We start from the raw sequence: 17,310 nt of genomic DNA, 5'->3' as shown, positions 1-17,310 counted from the left end.
GGATCAGATCGGATCATTTTTGTAGCCAAAAGGAACAAATCAATTTGCAGTGGCTACGCAGCCCCCGACGTCACGCTCAGACTGATTATCTGTCTCTCTCGCACGCACTCTTTGTCGTGTCGTTCAATATTAGCGGCGTCTGCCGGAGAGAGCCATACTGACTTAGTATCGGGTATAACTGTAGAGTTGCGGTGTCCGCAGCAACTCACAACGTTCCACCTCGTTTAATCTATGAGTAGGACGAAAAACGCACAAAATAGGGACAAGATGAAGCCTGGAATACTACATTCAAATTAGGACCCAACTGGGGTTCCAAGTTCCTTTTTTTATCCCTTTTTACGTTGCTCTGTTGTTTTCTGTTTCAATGCCACGTTCCTATGTTATTGATCTGCTGTGCACCTCCTCTATCAAGAGTATCGCCGCTAGACCGCTCTTTATTAGCAGGGCAGCCTTTCTGCCTAATTAAAAATAAAACAGAAAACCTACTGATACTTACCCTCCATCCGCACATACCCCTTCCATGGCGCCCATTTACATAAATACATCAACGACTCGTCCACCCTGTAAAAATCAAAGTAAATTCCGTTGTGTGTTCCGTTTTTTTATTGTCAGCCGCGAATTTTATTGGATTTTTATCGCGCCTGCTGCAAAATGCGAATGCGAAAATTTTGCACTCAGGCGTCACTAATCATTTCATTTAACTTTAAAATTATATTTATGAACTTTTCTGGCATTCGATTCGACATTTATGACGTAGGCCTGAACCCGCCGGACAGATGTTGGCAAAATTGTTCTGGGCCCCGCACGTGCCTACCGTTTTTTTTTTTTACGATCATTCTTCTTGGGACAGGCACGGCGGGGTCTAGATGGCTAATTAGGGTAAAGTCGCGAATTTTCCCTATTGGAAAGTCGTAAAAATGTTGTGCAAAAATTTGTCTGCATTTCGTCAGTCGTAAAATTTGTAAATTTACATAATTTAATCCTAATTTTTGTATACCCGCTGACTGACAGTTTTTTCTATTTTATTTTTACAACCTGATATCGTAAAAATGTAATAGGCTGATGACTAATTTTGCAGGAATTTGCATAATGAGGTGAGGAGCGAAATGTTTACTGTATCAAATTAAGAGGAAGTTAAGCTCTCGGAACTCGGGATAAAGGAGCCTAGAGTCTGGCATCGACATTGAAGAATACTTCCGATATATCTTTATAAATTTAAGGAATTTCGATACTTGCAAATAGTTTCCCCTAACCGAAAACAATCAAAAGCCAAAGGAAATGAAATTCCCAACTGATATCCTTCCGATACGGGGGAGGGGGGTGGTTGGGGGGAAATTTGCATTTCCTACGCCACGCTTTTACGCTTTTCATGTGGGTAAGACCCGAGGCGAGCCCTGAAATGACTTTTCCAATCTGTCCCCGTTTGTGTTGAATTTTCCAGTTTATTAATTCGCCAATTGACAGACTTATGGCAAATTGAAAACAAAAGCGCGAACAGCGGAGAGCGGAGAGCGCGCCAGAGGGAAAAAGGGAAATCGGCAATTCAAAATTCGTTATGCATGCTGCTCTTCTCTGCTGCAGTGCAGGGGACACAAGAGAGACAGAGAGAGAGAGAACAATGGGTGCAATAATAAAAATCAAGCCCGCAACGAATTTGTGCAATCAGCTGGAAATTATTTACATGTTTATACGAAATTGAAACAACAAACAACGCACTCCGGCACGCACACTGCAAGAAAAAACCAATGGGGAAACCAAAAGAATATAATATATGAAGTTTTGATCATTTGGAGGGTCTGAAGACCCTACTCCCAGGACTATCCTGACTATCCTTTCAACCATATCTCCATGAAAGTTTGCCACTCTAAATTGGAGTTTTTTCTCAGTGCATCAGGAGCAGCCCGAGGGCACGAGCCAATCTCTTTCGCTCTCACCTCCGCAGTGGCATATGCATGTGTTGGTTGTCCACCTTTGCCCCTCCCCCGTGAGCACGTACGACCCAATAAAAGGCGCTCAAATTTGCATAGAAAATGTCGCACAGAATCTCCCTTCCCCCTTCCCCCTCGCCCCTCGCCCACCCCTCTCTTTGGCACTCTTTGGCTTGAAGGTTCGAGTCATAAATATCACAATTAATGATGCAAAAAGTGCGAAAAGAATTTTTATGTGTACGAAATTTTCATTGTTCGGATCGGATCCAATGGCTGTGCATATGCATGCATATTTTATGTGGGTTTCCACTGTACTCCCTGCCCCCCCCCCCCCTCTACAAACACCCATGAAATGTTAGTCTGATGCGAAAATGAGAGACTGGAAAGTAGAAGAAAGTAGTGGCTCTTCGGTGGCAGAGAATTCTCTTTAAACCGATTTAAATGGGCCTGGGGTCCTTGGCTCGTTTCCTTTTGTATTTCATTTTGGGATGCAGGCTCCACCTCCGTCACTGATTTATAACGGGACCAATATGTGTGTGTTTGGGCCAAAAGCGAAGAAAGAGAAGGCCAACCAACCAACCAACACTTAGTGGTGCCGAGAAGAGAGCATAACAGGAAAGAGAACATCAATTCAGGCAATTTAGTGCCTCCTTGGCTTCTGGCTTGCATTTTCCGACCGAAAATAATTTGAATGAAAACTCCATTACGGCTTCCGGGTGTGCGCCAGAGGGGAGGGCCCTGGATAGAGGATAGAGGAGGGACAGAGAGGGAGTCTGGCAGCAGAGACTGAACGGCGTCTTTGGCCGGCGCCAGTGATTCATTCAGAGAGTGACCGCAAGGCGGGACCCACCAGTGGGTGGATGGCACCCACTTTCGGGTCCGACTGCTCTTGGCTTAAGTGCACACTTTACACATTTCTCCCTCTCTCTCTCTCTCTCGCTGTCACATAAATCGCATTGGTAGGGAAATATATTCTTTTTCTCTTTTTTGATACCCTGGCAAAGAAAGAAAGGGTACCTATAAGGTCCATCTCTGCACCCTGAAGAAAGTCCAAGAGTTGTACTTTTCCTCATGCTGTTATCGCTGAGATACATAGATACATGTTGTAGATGTATCTGCCAGGGTAGCAAATGCGGCGCGCATTTCTTTCCTTGGATTTCGTATCGTTGCGCTCTTTTTGTCGCTTGTGTGTGTATTTATTTTGCAATTTGCATATTTAATGACTCTTACATGCATGTCCGTCCGTTCGTCCGTCCGTCCGTCCCTCTTCCCATATGCAAATGATCGCGTTGGATGCCCCTCGCCCCACCACGACACGCGTGGCCCAATGAAATGCGCATTAACTTGGCTTAAACGTATTCAATTATGCCATGCACTTTTGGCCATCAGTCTGTGAATGTGTGCCTGCGTGCCTGTGTGTGCCTCTGTGTGTGTTTGTGCTGCTCCTCTGATAAGACTTCTTGCGAAAACTTTGGCGCTTCACTTAATTGCTGTCATTAAATTTATGCACCTATGCCAGCCAATCTTATCATAATCATAATGCCGCCTGCATCCCTTAAGCTTACACATGCACCTGCCCCTCCCACCTCCTACCCCACACCACAATGCACACTTGAGTAATTTCAACGCGGATTATACTAATTAAGCGGACCAATAGCCACAGCGGGAGGGCGGGAGGCCCACGTCACCTCCTCCTCCGGCCCGCTGGACGCTTGCGACTTCAAACTTCAACTCAAAATTCATTATCCGCTTATCGCATAGTGCAGAAATCCTTTTCAGCTGTCACAGTGGGCTCCAAGGACCCCAGTTTGTTGTTCAAAAAGTAAGCTCCGATCAGCTGTGGTCCTTTATTCTATAAATAGGCAAAGCCTAGGGCATATCCTTCGCCCGATTTCTGCAGTCAATCGGCTCTGCCCCACTGTGCGATGTCTTGTGCCCCAGTACTCGAAAATTAAGATGCCGCAGGGTGATTTATCCCATTGCCATTGCCATTGCCATTGCCATGGCCATGGCCATCGCCGCTCCGCTCCGCTCCGCTCCGTTCGTGTGTGTCTGTCATGTTGGCTTAAACAAATCATTTATATGCAGCGTTTGCAATTATTTGCACTTAATTGTGTGTTAAGTGCCCCAGACTGGGATGTTGCACATGGCCCGACGTGTCCTCCTCCTGGACCCGCTGTTGCTCCTGCTCCTGCTCCTATTTCTGTTGTTGTTGTTGTTGTTGTTGGTGTCGTCGCTGGTTATTGCAGCGGAAGCGATGTCCGTTGATTGATATCGCATTCAGGCGTGTTGAAAATTATTTGCATTGATAATTCGCTGATTAATGTTTGCTACCGAATTATCAGCCGCCGTAACATCATCCCCATCGCCCATCGCCCATCCTGATTCCCCGCTCATCCTCCCACAATGATATCATTGAGGCATGTCCTGGGCCGCGATTTTGGTCGGTATGTGCGTATTATGCAATGCCATGCCATGACCATGTTGTGATGTAATATTGATGGGCTGTCCACTCGGCTGGCAGCCATCAGATCTCTCTCTCTCTCTCTCTGACTGCGGTCGGGGCCTTGCTCTGGTTTCGTCCTGTTTTGCTTCGCTTCGGGATGGTGGGGCTTGGCAGTGTTTATTGGATTTGCTGAGGTTTTTGCATTAATGCTGTAAACAATTAAGTGAAGCGTATTAAGTCGGATTTGGGGCAGTCGAAGCTATCGCCACTGCGGTGGCACTAACTAATTTATGTTGCCTCATAATCAGTGGGTGGCAGCGGGGGCATGCCACTCGCTTAACTTGCTTTTAAATTTACCTAAAAGTGCTCTTAGTCTGTTCGAAATCTTTACAATTGTCTACCTACAATTTTGGATTTTTGGGGAATATAAATGTAAAATTAATTTATATTAACGAGATATGTATATCTTTGCCATCTTTGCTTATTAAATATTCCATTTCCCACAGCATTTACTCTGTGCCCACAATCCACAATCCGCAAAGTTCGAAAGGAAAATTTGAAAATCATTAGGAAAACATCATAAATAACAAATCAGCTTATTAAAAGCGTCTGCATTTGGCGGCATTTTGATGCCATTGCTTTTCTCCGCTTTTGAGTACTGTCTAAACGGGCTAGCGGCTCAGCTGCATGGCAATGGAGTACTTATTATTACCGTAATATTAGGTTAGGTGGGGTTAAGCCGGACGGCCCTCAGCGGGGCTCCACATAGGCAGCGTTTGGGGGATTTTAAAGTCCTCGAGAATCGAGGTGTTTTTCGCCTAGGCCAGGTCCTCTTGGAGGCAGCACTGATGCGCCCAGGTATTTCCTCCTAGCCCTTAAGAGGGCCGGACAGTTGCAGATGAGGTGTTCCAGGGTTTCCCCAGGCTTGCCAAATTTCCTACAGCTGTCTCTGTTTGTGATGCCTAGCTTCAAAGCGTGAGTATTCCCACTAGCAATCTGCAGTCCTTCCGTGGTAGGTCCGAGTTTTCCAGCTGCGTTCTTTGCACATAGTTTTCGTGATTCTACAGGTGGTAATGCTCCTCCACCAGCTTTGTATTGGTCCATAAACTCAAAATATATGTTTATGTGGGGAGTTTCTCTCTCTACTTTCTCTCAGTAATGATAATGTCGAAGGATCACTCGTTTTATATTTAGTTTTTTCTTCCTTTTGTCTCTCGAGCTCATCTCTCTCGATTACTTGCTCCTCGTTACTCACTCCTCATTACTCCACTCTGCGTTCCTGTTCTCTTCCTGTTGCTGGTACTCCCGCTTGTGCCTTTTTGTCTCGTTTAGACAGTACTTGAACGCGGCTTTTTCTTCTGCCGCTGCTGGCTTTATCGGCTTGAGCTAATCTCACGACAAACAGGGCGACGTCGAGGCATTAGCAAAGCAAACAAAGGCTTCCTGTGGGCCACTCCGCCTCGCCCGTGTCCCCTTGGTAGGATGTTCGATTGCCAAGAAACTGTACAGCCTTTGGTTCGAACATCAATTGGCTGCAAACAGGGCTCTTTTCTTTGCTAATTTATTGCGTTTTAATTCATATGCAAAATGGCAGTGGATGTACATTTTTTTGCCTGGATAAATAATCCAATATGTACGACAATGTGTGTGTGTGTGTGGGGATGTATTGAGAAATGAAGGAGACATGAAAGGAAGAAGACAAATCCAGGAAGAGATAAGGCAGCCCTGGAAGGAGTATTATTGGGGAGTGTGGGGCTTGGGCTTGGCCTGGGGTGGGGACTGACTACATATGAAGTTGCTCTTTGGCAAAAATCTAATAAAACTCCGCAGCAGGATGTCCTCGCAAGGAAATTATTTTTTATTCATGCATTAAATTGTTTTGACTTTGGCCCCGATAGAGATCAGGATGTCGTTTCTGGATTTTCTTTATGATTATTATGCCATCCCATTTTCCCACTCTCTCTCTCTCTCTGCCCCCTCCCGAGCTAATCAAATTACCAGACGTGTGTGTGTGTGTGTGTGTGTGTGTGGGTGCAGGATCTCCTTGGTTACGTAACCTCCCCACCCGCCCAGCAGCTGAATCATTTCCCAGACAGCATCACCTGACACAGGGGTTGGGTGGGGGGGGTAGCCTGCAGCACAAATATCAAAAATAATTTGTTTGACAATAAAAGACGATAAACATTAAAATTATGTGCAAGAGATTTTCGTTTTCGTTTTCTCTTTCTCTATTTTTTTCTTCTTCTGTAAAACGAAAAAAAATTATTACAATAAAGAGAAAAGTCTCTGCGGGCACAGAGCTGAATACGAAATACCCTTGAAATGCCGAAATGTACATCGAGCATTTAAATTCGCTTCGTTTCTTCGTCTTGCATTCGATTTGGAGCCAAATATTGAATATTGCGCTCATCCGAAAGTGCTGATTGGTGCTTTGGACAAAGAATATACCCGTTTTCATGCGCTCAGGTGATATGTGAAGGGACACTCCCTCTGCTTTTAGTTAGGGTATCCAGCATAAGAGAAGACATAAAAAAATGCAAAGCAGAGGATGAGGAAGAGGCCACACAGCAGCGACGTCCGTTGTCAACGCTCGCCCCCTCTCTTCGGGCACTCCTTGTTGATTCTGGCCTCGGGGGGTGGCGCTCTTTGTGGGGAGTGGAATAAAGATCTGTAATGATTAGTCCGCTAAACTCACTCGTAAATTTGTCAAATCGCCCAAGTTATGCGAATACCATTTTTTTGTTTCCCCTTATCTCTCTTGCATTTGCATAGCTCTCTCTCTCCTTGACTTCCTCTCCCTCTGCCACTCTCGCTGTCTCTCTTTTTGCTCTCTGGGGACAGCGCTGCTCCTGTTCCTGTCCCCTGCTCTGCTCTGCTCTGCTGTGCTCTGCTGTGGTGCCCTGTGACCAGCTTTTTATTTGATTATTAAATTAGATTTTTTTTTGCCTGGGTTTTCCTTCGCTTTTCCACTTGCACTCGCACTTTGGCCTCATTAAATATTTCTACGCAATTTTTCCTTGTTATTTTTGCACTTTTGCAGAAAACCGGAAAAGAAAACATCAAAAAGCGCGTGAAAAGTTCTGCTTAACAGCGGAAAATATATTGCTCGAAAATTGTTACCAAGTTATTTTCTCATTCGTTTTTGCTTTGACAATTGTTTGCCATATTTTTGTGTACCCTTCCACGGTGAGGGTATACCGATATTGCAACGGAACGAAGAAAGCCAGAGGATAGCCAATCGAATTCAAGGAAATCTAATAGAAATCAGATGAATATTTTATATATAAATCTCTCGATGGAACGCTGAATCTGCCCAGGGTATCAGAAGCATCGGTTTCGAGTCCATAGATATCCAATAATTTTTTTGTATACATTTTTCTGTTGCTGCTTTTGTAGCCGCCAAAGCTAACGAAGTCTCTTTGTTTTCGCTTTCCGCTTCTCCACACTCTCTCGCTCTCTCCCTCTCTCCTCGCTGCTGCTCCCCTCCCTGGGCTGGGGCCTGTCTCTGTTTGTTGCAACTTTTCAATTGTTTGGCTTCTGTCATTACCTTTGACATTGGCGCTGCCAACTTGTTGTTGCCTTTTGACTGTCGCCGCCTTTTGTCTTTCGCGCCTTTTGTCCGCGTTCGCCCCCCACCTTTCGCCCGCTCCCTGCTTTCGCACTCCGCCACTGCTTTGATCTGCTTTAATTGTAATGATGAAGTGCAAGCAGTGCCTCCTCTGCGTCAAGGGATGAACGTGGGTGGAGCCTGAAACTCAATTGAATGGTTTTTTTCCTTTCGATTTTGATATCGTTTATATCTTTCGATCCGATCTAGTCGAGGAGGTAATGGGCTCTATTAATGTTTAATCCTTTGACACAAATATTAAAACTTTGTTTTGTTTTCTTGAACAGTGCAAGCTGCCTGAATCCTTTCGTGAAACCAGTTTGAGTGCACTCCGAGTGCACTTCTTCACCTTGACCCAGATCCCAGATGTGTGGTGCAGGCAACCCTTTGCGGAACCCGAAATAGGGAACCAAATCCCCCCCATTTCGTGTTTTTCTAGTTCAGCATATGCTGGCAGGGGCTGCTCGAAGATGCAACATATGCATGCAACGACCTTGAGCCAGAGCCAGAGCCTGAGATTAGGGATTAAAGCTGCTTCACAGCCAGAGCTTCCACTTAATAGAGCACACTAATGATGACCACAAAAATCCTGAAAGCAGAAAGTAACTCCCCAGCCAGAACCCGAACCCTCACCCGAACCCAAGCCCATCCAAATTGAAATGAATCCGCACTTGAGCACGTTCCAAACAGAACCAACTGAAGCCTCTCTGGAATGGACCACTTCTCCGACTAGTATTAGGGCAAAAGGAAACCTCTAATTTATTTTTAATAATCTCGTTTTCGAGTATGCAAACATTCCCCCGGGACAGGGACCACCACTACTATGAAAAAAGTACAGAGGAAAAGCAATTGATTTGCTTAGTAAATGTTGTGTACTTTCAATTAAGTTAAAAAATGCCTCCAAAGGCACTCGAATAGCCACAGATCTGGCAGGGACCATACTCATATGTGCATGCACGAATGTTTGCCCAAGGAAAGTACTTGTTTTGGGGCTTCATGGACTAGACCATCACACCCCTTGCATACCCTATGCACGAAGATTTCGCTGGCAAAAATAGGAATCTGTTTGTTTATGGGTCACCTTACCAAATCAAAGCCAAAACCGTAACCAAAACCACTACCACTACCACTTCACCCTCTCCTCATCTCTCCGCTGGACGGACGCACACATGCACTCGAGCGGTCCGCTTTCTCTGCTTTCTCCGCTGGCGAGCGAAGGGAAAGGGTTGCTGAAGGATGAACGATGGCCGGATATCATGTGTGGAAGGAAGCCCGTGAAAGCAAACAAAAGTGCAAATTCCCGGGGGGACATTTGATTGAATTCAGACAGTTAACCGTTAACCGTCTCCCATAATGCGCATTTCTCCAGCTCCCGAAATGCGAAACCTCGAAAATCCTTCACTTTTCGCTTATCTGCCTCGAAGGGAAATATCAAAAAAAATAAAATTATAAAATCTTCTTCGGGGGAATGGGAGTGGGAGTGGGGGTGGGGGTGGTGGGGGGAGGCTAAAGTTGATTTGGCAAATGTTATTTGTTCTTTGCCCAGCGCCCTGATTGATATTATTATGGATTGATTGATGGCTTCGATGGACGGACGCCTAGAAAATCTTCTATTTGGATTTTAGAAAATTAAAAAAGCAGCTTAGCATCCCACATCCTTTCACAGTATTTGCCTTCATACAAAGCGTATTAAAAATCGGGAGTTGAAAGATTTCTGTCGTCTCCTTTTTATTTATTTTTTTTTCTCCTTTGCCCAAAGGCCTTTTTACGGGGGCGCCACGCGACATTTTTCCGCATCGATTGTATGAAGTTTTCCCGGGCATATCCCGGGAGGGGGGGGGGGGCAATATGAGGAATTATCGAGAGTCCTTTGTCTGGCAAAAAGGCTTTGATCTTGTTCTCTGTGGCAACAGTTATGGTGCCGGCCATGGCGGGGCGAGGTGGACTCTCTTTGAGGTGGTAAGGCATTCTCAATGATTGCGCCAGTAAATTATGGTTATTAGTGGCGGAAAGGGAGGCACGTAGGTTAATTAGGATGTGGCACAAGCTGCGGCAAAGCACACGGGGACATATTGTTCGATTTTGATTTTATTGGAATGAATAAATGTGCCAGATCTCCGTCGAGATCTGATTGTGCTTTTCAATGTATATTTATTAAGTTTTCAGCATGTTTCGGTTTCTGTTACTTTCTGCGATGCCGTGGCTATTTACACTTAAAGCATTTTTGTGCTTTCGGAGGCACCGGAATCAGCTCTTCTTAGAGGGGGCACAGCGATCAATCGACTTCCTAGCAGGTCTGGACTGGCGACTTCAGAGACTTGCAGATGAGACAAAGCTCATCCCCAACCACGAGGAGACGACCTGAAGGCTGGAGGGCAAGAGGTTCCATGGAAGTAATTGTCTGCGGCTCTGTAGATCGGGAAGACCTTTGGTTGGACATTGAAACAGTGCACTGCGCCTCGTACCTGGACCACAGCTGCCTCAGACCAGTGTCCTCCAAAGGGAAGGGTGGAATGGATCCAGTCCGGATGGGCTGCTCGCTGGCGATGCATTTAGTGAAGAACGGAATGCCCATGGGACTGCCGGGCGGATCTGGAAAGGAGTTGGGACTTCAGAGGTGGATCCCTCGGCTCTGGCAGCACTTACTCTCGATTTCTATATTAATTTTGATTGCCGACGGCGCCGAAAGCAGGAAACTGTTTTAGATGGAAATATTCACGTCCCCGGAACAGGAATACCGAAAGCACCTGGAAAACTGTTCCGAAATTTGTTTGAATCTATCGAAAATATTTGTTTCTGTGGAGCACACACACCATTCACGACTAAAGCTGAAGGGCGCAGGCTGGCAGGTGGGCAATGGGGCTCTGCGATCCTCCATTTCCCATGCTATATAGTCTGGCACCTTAGGGGGGGTGCCTTGCAGCATCTGAAATCCCCATCGAAATAAATCCAAGAGCCAATACGTTTTCATAATATTTTATTGTAATTTGCTTTATGCACACTATTTCTGTGGGTTTACTTAGTTTAGATCTAAAAAATTGCTTAATCTCTAATAATAGTAATTGTTTTGTGTTTTGTGTTGTGGGGGGTAGTGGGGGTGGGGGGAGGGTTGTTGTTGTTGTTGTTGTTGTTGTTGTATGGATGTAAATATTTCTACTTTTGAACTTGTACTATGTGTATGCTCGTGACACGCGGAAGTGTCCTGCCTCCTCCCAGACCTGAGGGTCTTTCAGTCGGGCGAAGTCCTCGTCGCGTATTGCGCATCGTATTGCTTATGAGTAGGGATCTACATACATGGAAACTAAGTTGACACAAACGCACAGCTGAGACTTATCGATTGGCAAAGCAAATATAAAAATATCAAAAATATACACCTAACATATGTTGTATTTGCATAACTATTCGCTAAGTCGAAGAAGCATTCTACCTAGGAAGTTGAAACTCTGATAAATAGACACCAAGAGAGTTGTTTGTAAAAAAAAATGTTGTACCTACACACGGACACATATACACACGCACATCTATATATGTATATATATTTAGACTTATTTGAAGGATATATACGAAGTGTGTTGGGCTTCTCTTCGGAGAGAGACTCTGAAAACTAGCTGCTGCTTCCAGATCGAATCGGATGGGATCGGATCGGATCGGATCTCTGGGGACCTTGTTCTTGGGAGAACTTAACTTAGGATTAGAACTAAACTTAGATAAGTTTGCGGGGAGCTTCCGGGGAGGGGACTGGAAATATTTTTAGCAAAATTATTTATCACATTTGCGCTTATCCAAAAAGTGTGTGTCGCGACGGCAATTTCGAAATCATTTCTCCATCAAAGAAAATACGTGGTGTATAAAAACTACTTTCTGGGGTTTTTCCTTGGGAAATTGATTCACATTTTGCACTCTCTAATCCTTCCTAAATCTCTTTCTCTCTCTCCCGTCTTCGTCTCCGTCTCCTTCTGTCCCTAGGGGGGGTGTGGTGTGGGGTGGGGCTGGGCTGGGGCGCTGCGCTAGTTCTCACGTGTTCGCCAACGGTAAATTAATCACAAGTTGCGCTTTTAGGAGCCGCTTCAGAGCTCCGGGCACGGTTGTCCCGGGTCCTGCTTCTGTTTTTTTGTGGGTGGCGGAGGGGGGGTCGGGTATACTGGGGGGGCGGGGGTCTTACTGGCTCTGTGGCTGGATCTGGACGGTGGCCGTCATTTTGGTGGGCTTCCCGGTGGCCTGCTTGTGATGCTGGCAGAACTGCTTGAGGACCTTGCACATGGTCAGGGCCAGCATTTTCCAGGCCAGCAGCTGCTCCTCGGCGGTCGGTGGCGGCTCACTTGTTGCCGCTGATGCCGCCGCTGCAGGCGGAGGTCCTTCGTAGTCCACATGGTCGAATCCGGGATCGAGGAGCGGCGGTCCATCCACTTGGTCGCCAGCGGTGGCGGTGGCAATGTCACTGGGCGCGGTTGCCGTCGCCGACGCCGAGGCCGACGCGTGCTCGTTCTCATAGAAGGGAATGGCCATGGCAGGACTCGTGGGCAAAGGTTACGTCAAAAAATACGGTGGATACGGTGTTTCACTTGATGCGCTTCCGCTTGAGGGTTTCCTCGGTAAGTTTCTCTCGGGTCGAGCTCTGTTGTTCGACTGAGGCGCTGCCCGCCAGGGCGCTCGTATTTATACCCGGGAAGCGGCCAAGGTCTCTAGCCACCCCAACGACTCCAACCACCCAGACCATCCGAACCACCCAATGCCACACGGGCGCGCGCTCTCTCTCTCGCTCTCTCTCTCTCTCTCTGTGGCTCCTCTCTCACGTGCTGCTGCCCGTTGGCAGAGCGCCGTGCAGTGCCGTAATGTTTAGCTACTTTCCGTCACGTGCAGTAAACGTTTCCTCAGAGCCCCGAGAGAGCGAGAGCGAGAGAGAGAGAAGTGTCGGACTGCGAGAGAGAGAGCTCGGTTGCAGTCACACTTGTGGCATGTTACATTCACGCGGCATGCATGCTTCCGTGGCCTTACGTTTTTCCCATCCCCTGCTCGCTTACGGCTTACGTTTTCCTCCCTTACGTAGTTCGAAATTTTTTGAGGGGAAAGTGCCACGAATGGCATTTGAGTTCGAATTTTGAGGGGAGAAGTTCGAAGCCTTATGCAGGGCTGCTTCAGAGATTTCTTCCCGCAACGAATTTTCTAGTTCTAAGGCTAGAACCTAAACGCATTTCTTTTTCGAGTATCGCTAGTAAAATCTGCAATAGAATTTTCCCTATTCCATGGAATCGAGCCGCGGCCCTTGCTGCGTCTGGCAGTTCCCGAATTCCTCTACGTAGGTCCTGTGGCTAGTACCCCGGCCCTTGGAAAATCTAAAGAAATGAATTAAATAACCTCCTTAATTAATTTATCTGAAGATCTCCCATAAAAGGGTCTGGGAATATTTTCGAATAAATAGTAGATGCATTTTTTCACAGTTCTCCACGTTACACGTACTTTTATCTGTGGCATGGCACTACATCCACTGACAAACGACAGAACAATCGGTGGGAACATTTGCCCTGCCACATGCCACATGCCACGAATATTTTATGATAGTAAGGAGTGCCTGGCAGAGTGCAGTGCTGCGAGGCGGTAGGAGTGGGGTGGCGTGGTGGGCAAATCAATTCCACAAATCAACATAATCAACTTCTCGCCGTAAGTCCAAAATATAATGCACTCGCCCTCGGAAAACTTCTTTTGTTATCCGCCGCAGAAAGAAGAGAAAGAAAGCAGAAATAAGTGCCGTAAAAAATGTAAAAACTTTTTTATAGTTGCAGCATAAAAAAATGTAAAATAAAATCCAAGCGAAATGCTTTAAAGAACAAAAAAAAAATCCTGCATACCTGAAAGGTGCACAACAAAAGGGGGAAAGAATACGAATATTATACTCGCGGGGCACTCAGGCGGGTGTTGTGTGTGTGGGGGGAGGGGCGGGACCCGATAATGACATCCAAGCGATAACCTTCCGAAAATCAGAAGGGAAAATCCATGATCTAATTTGCTAAACACTCTGCACAAAGGCCAATACTGGATGGGGCTTTGGTCTCTGGGCTTCGGGTTGGGGGGCGGCTATGAAGAGGAGACATTCTCAAAAGCAAAACAAAGAAGAAATTGTTTTCGCTTAAAAGAACATTCAAATGGAAATGTTCTGCTTGGCTCAACACAAACAACAAGCTGCATTTATTTGGTTAGCAAACAAAAAATATCAGAGAGAGAGAGAGAGAGGGAGAGAGAAAGGAGCAGCGCAAAAAATGCGAAAAGGTGAGATGAGCGGAAACATAATATAGGTTTGAAGTTTGGGGTTAGGGGGCCAAAGGAAGCCCGAAAACCGTAGGCTCTTGTGGGTTGTGGCTGCCGAATGCCCTTCCGATTGGCAGGGCACCAGAAACCCAGCTAGAACTGTGCAAAATTCTCTTCTTTCCAAAGATATCCTCGAAATTGTGATACCCCCTGGAAGGGCAAACAAACGGCACCCAAGGAGCGGAGATACTGGGAGGAGCAGGGCATTTGAGTACCTCTAGACAGGGGGCGACAGCGACAGACAATGCATACTCGTGTATAAAAGTGAAGTGCGCGCAGAGGGCATGGCATGCAGCAGCAGCGGCAGCAGCAGAAACGACGAAAGAATTGCAGGAGAGAGCAGAGGCCGACTCGGTGATGCTCTGCCACCTGGCCTGGGATGGAGAGGGCAGCCGTCTTAGAATAGTGGCTGATTTGTTGAGGAAATTAACCAAATTCCCCATCGAAAAGATAAATATTTTGAGGTTAGAGTCAATCGATCCCAATCTTTAGCAGGCAAAGCCGCAAAAAGTGTAGCATAAAAAGCAGCGTCGAATGCGCTGAAGTCTTCGTCGTCGGTCGCTGGCTTTGGCGCACTTTGTTGCCTTCTGGCTGTCAGATTGATATTAAATTATATACCTTATTATCATTTCAGTGTTTGCCTCCCCTGCAGCCCCAGCAGCCCCCACAGGAGTGTGTGTGCACATCATGGGGGCGTGGAGGCAGAGTGCACACATGTGGGTTGGGTGCAAGTCGTGTTTATTTACAGCTAGCAACAATTGTTGCTGAATGCATTTTACTTTGGATGTTGGCTGGCTGGCTGGCTGGCTGGCTGGCGGGATGCACCTCAAGTCAAAGTCAAAGCCAGAACAGAACAGAACACTTTACATGTGGCCACACCCTCTGCCACCCATCTCTCCGCCTTCGCTCTTATGGTTTCGTTTCGTTTCGGTTTGTTTTGTTGTGTAAACTGTTGTTGTTATCAAATGGGGGCACTCGTGCCGTGTACGACGGGTATATTGGATTCCTGTCGAAGGATGTAACAGGTGGAGGATAGGGGTCTCTATGCTATATGTGACTTAGGGCCTCCCACATCCGATCGAGGGCTCAAGAGGGTGGCCCCTAGTCGGGATGGCCCCAGCAGCACCGAGTAGAGCTGGGGCCTTCGTCCTCGTAATATGCTTGATGGTTGCGCCCAAGTGACATTAAATGGCTGCTGCCACATCTTCGGTTTGTCGGAGGGTCTTGGGGCACGCCACTCGAGTGGCAGGCAACTTAAAGCTCAAAGCCAATGCACTTTAAAGCTTTTCCTCTCCGAATTGTCCATAAAATATTTATATTTCTGCAGCTATTTACGCATTTTTCATTTTTCCATCCATTCGGCCATCAAAATAAATTGAAGTAATGCCCTGCCCGGTAGTTCGATGCGAAAACTAAATGGGATTAAAGATTCCGATTCCTGATTGCTGCCGATTGCTGTCCTGGCTGTCCTGGATGTCCTGGCTGTCCTGGCAGCTTTATTTATTTTTATGTTTGTTTATTTGCTTTGTCTCTGTGCGAGGTGCGGACATTGGCATAAAGAAGTGGCCTTCTTCTTCGGAATGTAATGAAATCGGGGCTCTTATCTCTGCTTGATTTGCCCCCAAGCAAATCAAATGCAAATTAAGAACAAAACTAGTCTTTCCGAGCGAGCGACCAACTTAATTGAAGTATTTTTCCAAAGTTTTCAAAGCATTTATATGCCACAAGCGACAAGTCGATGGTAATGATTTCCTAAATCCATTTTCCACATTTTTACACCTTTTACAAGGCACCCTAAGGTGCCTGACTATATAGCATGGGAAATGGAGGATCGCAGAGCCCCATTGCCCACCTGCCAGCCTGCGCCCTTCAGCTTTAGTCGTGAATGGTGTGTGTGCTCCACAGAAACAAATATTTTCGATAGATTCAAACAAATTTCGGAACAGTTTCCCAGGTGCTTTCGGTATTCCTGTTTCGTGGACGTGAATATTTCCATCTAAAACAGTTTCCTGCTTTCGGCGCCGTCGGCAATCAAAATTAATATAGAAATCGAGAGTAAGTGCTGCCAGAGCCGAGGGATCCACCTCTGAAGTGCCAACTCCTTTTCCAGATCCGCCCGACAGTCCGCAGGGCATTCCGTTCTTCACTAAATGCATCGCCAGCGAGCAGCCCATCCGGACTGGAGAAGAATGGTCTTAGGTTCCCTTTGGAGGACACTGGTCTGAGGCAGCTGTGGTCCAGGTACGAGGCGCAGTGCACTGTTGCAATGTCCAACCAAAGGTCTTCCCGATCTACAGAGCCGCAGAAAATTACTTCCATGGAACCTCTTGCCCTCCAGCCTTCAGGTCGTCTCCTCGTGGTTGGGGGATGAGCTTTGTTCCCATCTGCCAGTCTCTGAAGTCGCCTGTCCAGACCTGCTAGGAAGTCGATTGATCGCTGTGCCCCCTCTAAGAAGAGCTGATACCGGTGCCGCCGAAAGCACAAAAATGCTTTAAGTGGAAATAGCCACGGCATCGCAGAAAGCAACAGGAAACCGAAACATGCTGAAAAGTTGGCCATTCCATTTTCTTTCAATAAAATCAATCAGTGTGCTTCTACCACATCCTACTTGACCTACGTGCCACCCTTTCCGCCTTTCTTTGCTAGCGGAATATTTGTTTTGCGATTTTTGTTTCCTTGGAATTTGGTAAATGGCCGAAGCGTACTCGTATGTACGTCAGATGCCTCCTCGGATTAATGGCAAAGAATCAGGAGAGGGTTCTTACATTTCGTATTTCGTGTACAGATGGTCCTACCCACTCTTGGGTACTCTTGCCACTCTTGATGGACCTGTTTGCGGAAACTAATTAACTCAAACCGCGAAGATCTTGCTGTGGCCATTTTGAAGAAATCGCAAACTGATGGCTAATCGCCTCCATTGTCTGTGGCAGAGGCAACCAAAAGAGCCGCACTAATTAACAAATTGATTTATGGAAATTAAAATGACAAATCTCCTGGGACAGGGTCGGGGATGGGGCTGGGGCTGG

General features: G+C 46.5%; 1 protein-coding gene and 3 long non-coding RNA genes across 6 annotated transcripts; 1 reads left to right on the top strand and 3 right to left on the bottom strand.

Moving 5' to 3' along the window:
• Nucleotides 1–4,254: 4,254 nt before the first annotated feature.
• On the bottom strand, nucleotides 4,255–4,824 carry LOC117186374. Its single transcript, XR_004471473.1, has 2 exons — nucleotides 4,732–4,824; nucleotides 4,255–4,583 (listed from the first exon to the last, which is right to left on the bottom strand). It is a non-coding gene; the product is annotated as an uncharacterized LOC117186374 (long non-coding RNA).
• Nucleotides 4,825–10,111: 5,287 nt separating this feature from the next.
• Nucleotides 10,112–10,831, bottom strand: LOC108153035. Its single transcript, XR_001774872.2, has 3 exons — nucleotides 10,628–10,831; nucleotides 10,447–10,573; nucleotides 10,112–10,390 (listed from the first exon to the last, which is right to left on the bottom strand). It is a non-coding gene; the product is annotated as an uncharacterized LOC108153035 (long non-coding RNA).
• Nucleotides 10,832–10,941: 110 nt separating this feature from the next.
• LOC108153032 lies at nucleotides 10,942–12,596 on the bottom strand. Its single transcript, XM_017282788.2, has one exon. The coding sequence runs from the start codon at nucleotides 12,485–12,487 to the stop codon at nucleotides 12,140–12,142; it is 348 nt and encodes a 115-aa protein (XP_017138277.1). The 5' UTR covers nucleotides 12,488–12,596; the 3' UTR covers nucleotides 10,942–12,139.
• Nucleotides 12,597–16,122: 3,526 nt separating this feature from the next.
• Nucleotides 16,123–16,891, top strand: LOC108153033. 3 transcript variants are annotated; one of them, XR_004471472.1, is made up of 3 exons: nucleotides 16,123–16,339; nucleotides 16,395–16,525; nucleotides 16,623–16,891. It is a non-coding gene; the product is annotated as an uncharacterized LOC108153033 (long non-coding RNA). The 3 variants fall into 3 exon arrangements; XR_001774869.2 differs by having other exon boundaries at nucleotides 16,565–16,891; XR_001774868.2 differs by having other exon boundaries at nucleotides 16,126–16,339; nucleotides 16,582–16,891.
• The last annotated feature ends 419 nt before the right edge of the window (nucleotides 16,892–17,310 follow it).

Source organism: Drosophila miranda, chromosome XR (assembly GCF_003369915.1).
Source record: "Drosophila miranda strain MSH22 chromosome XR, D.miranda_PacBio2.1, whole genome shotgun sequence".
Classification (NCBI taxonomy): Eukaryota; Metazoa; Arthropoda; class Insecta; order Diptera; family Drosophilidae; genus Drosophila; species Drosophila miranda.
Note: the sequence above shows the minus strand (reverse complement) of the source record. Positions and strands in the feature narration are given on the sequence as shown.

Excerpts from the sequence above, each read along its gene's own strand:
- LOC108153032 (XM_017282788.2), bottom strand. The coding sequence starts at position 12,487 with ATGGCCATTCCCTTCTATGAGAACGAGCACGCGTCGGCCTCGGCGTCG.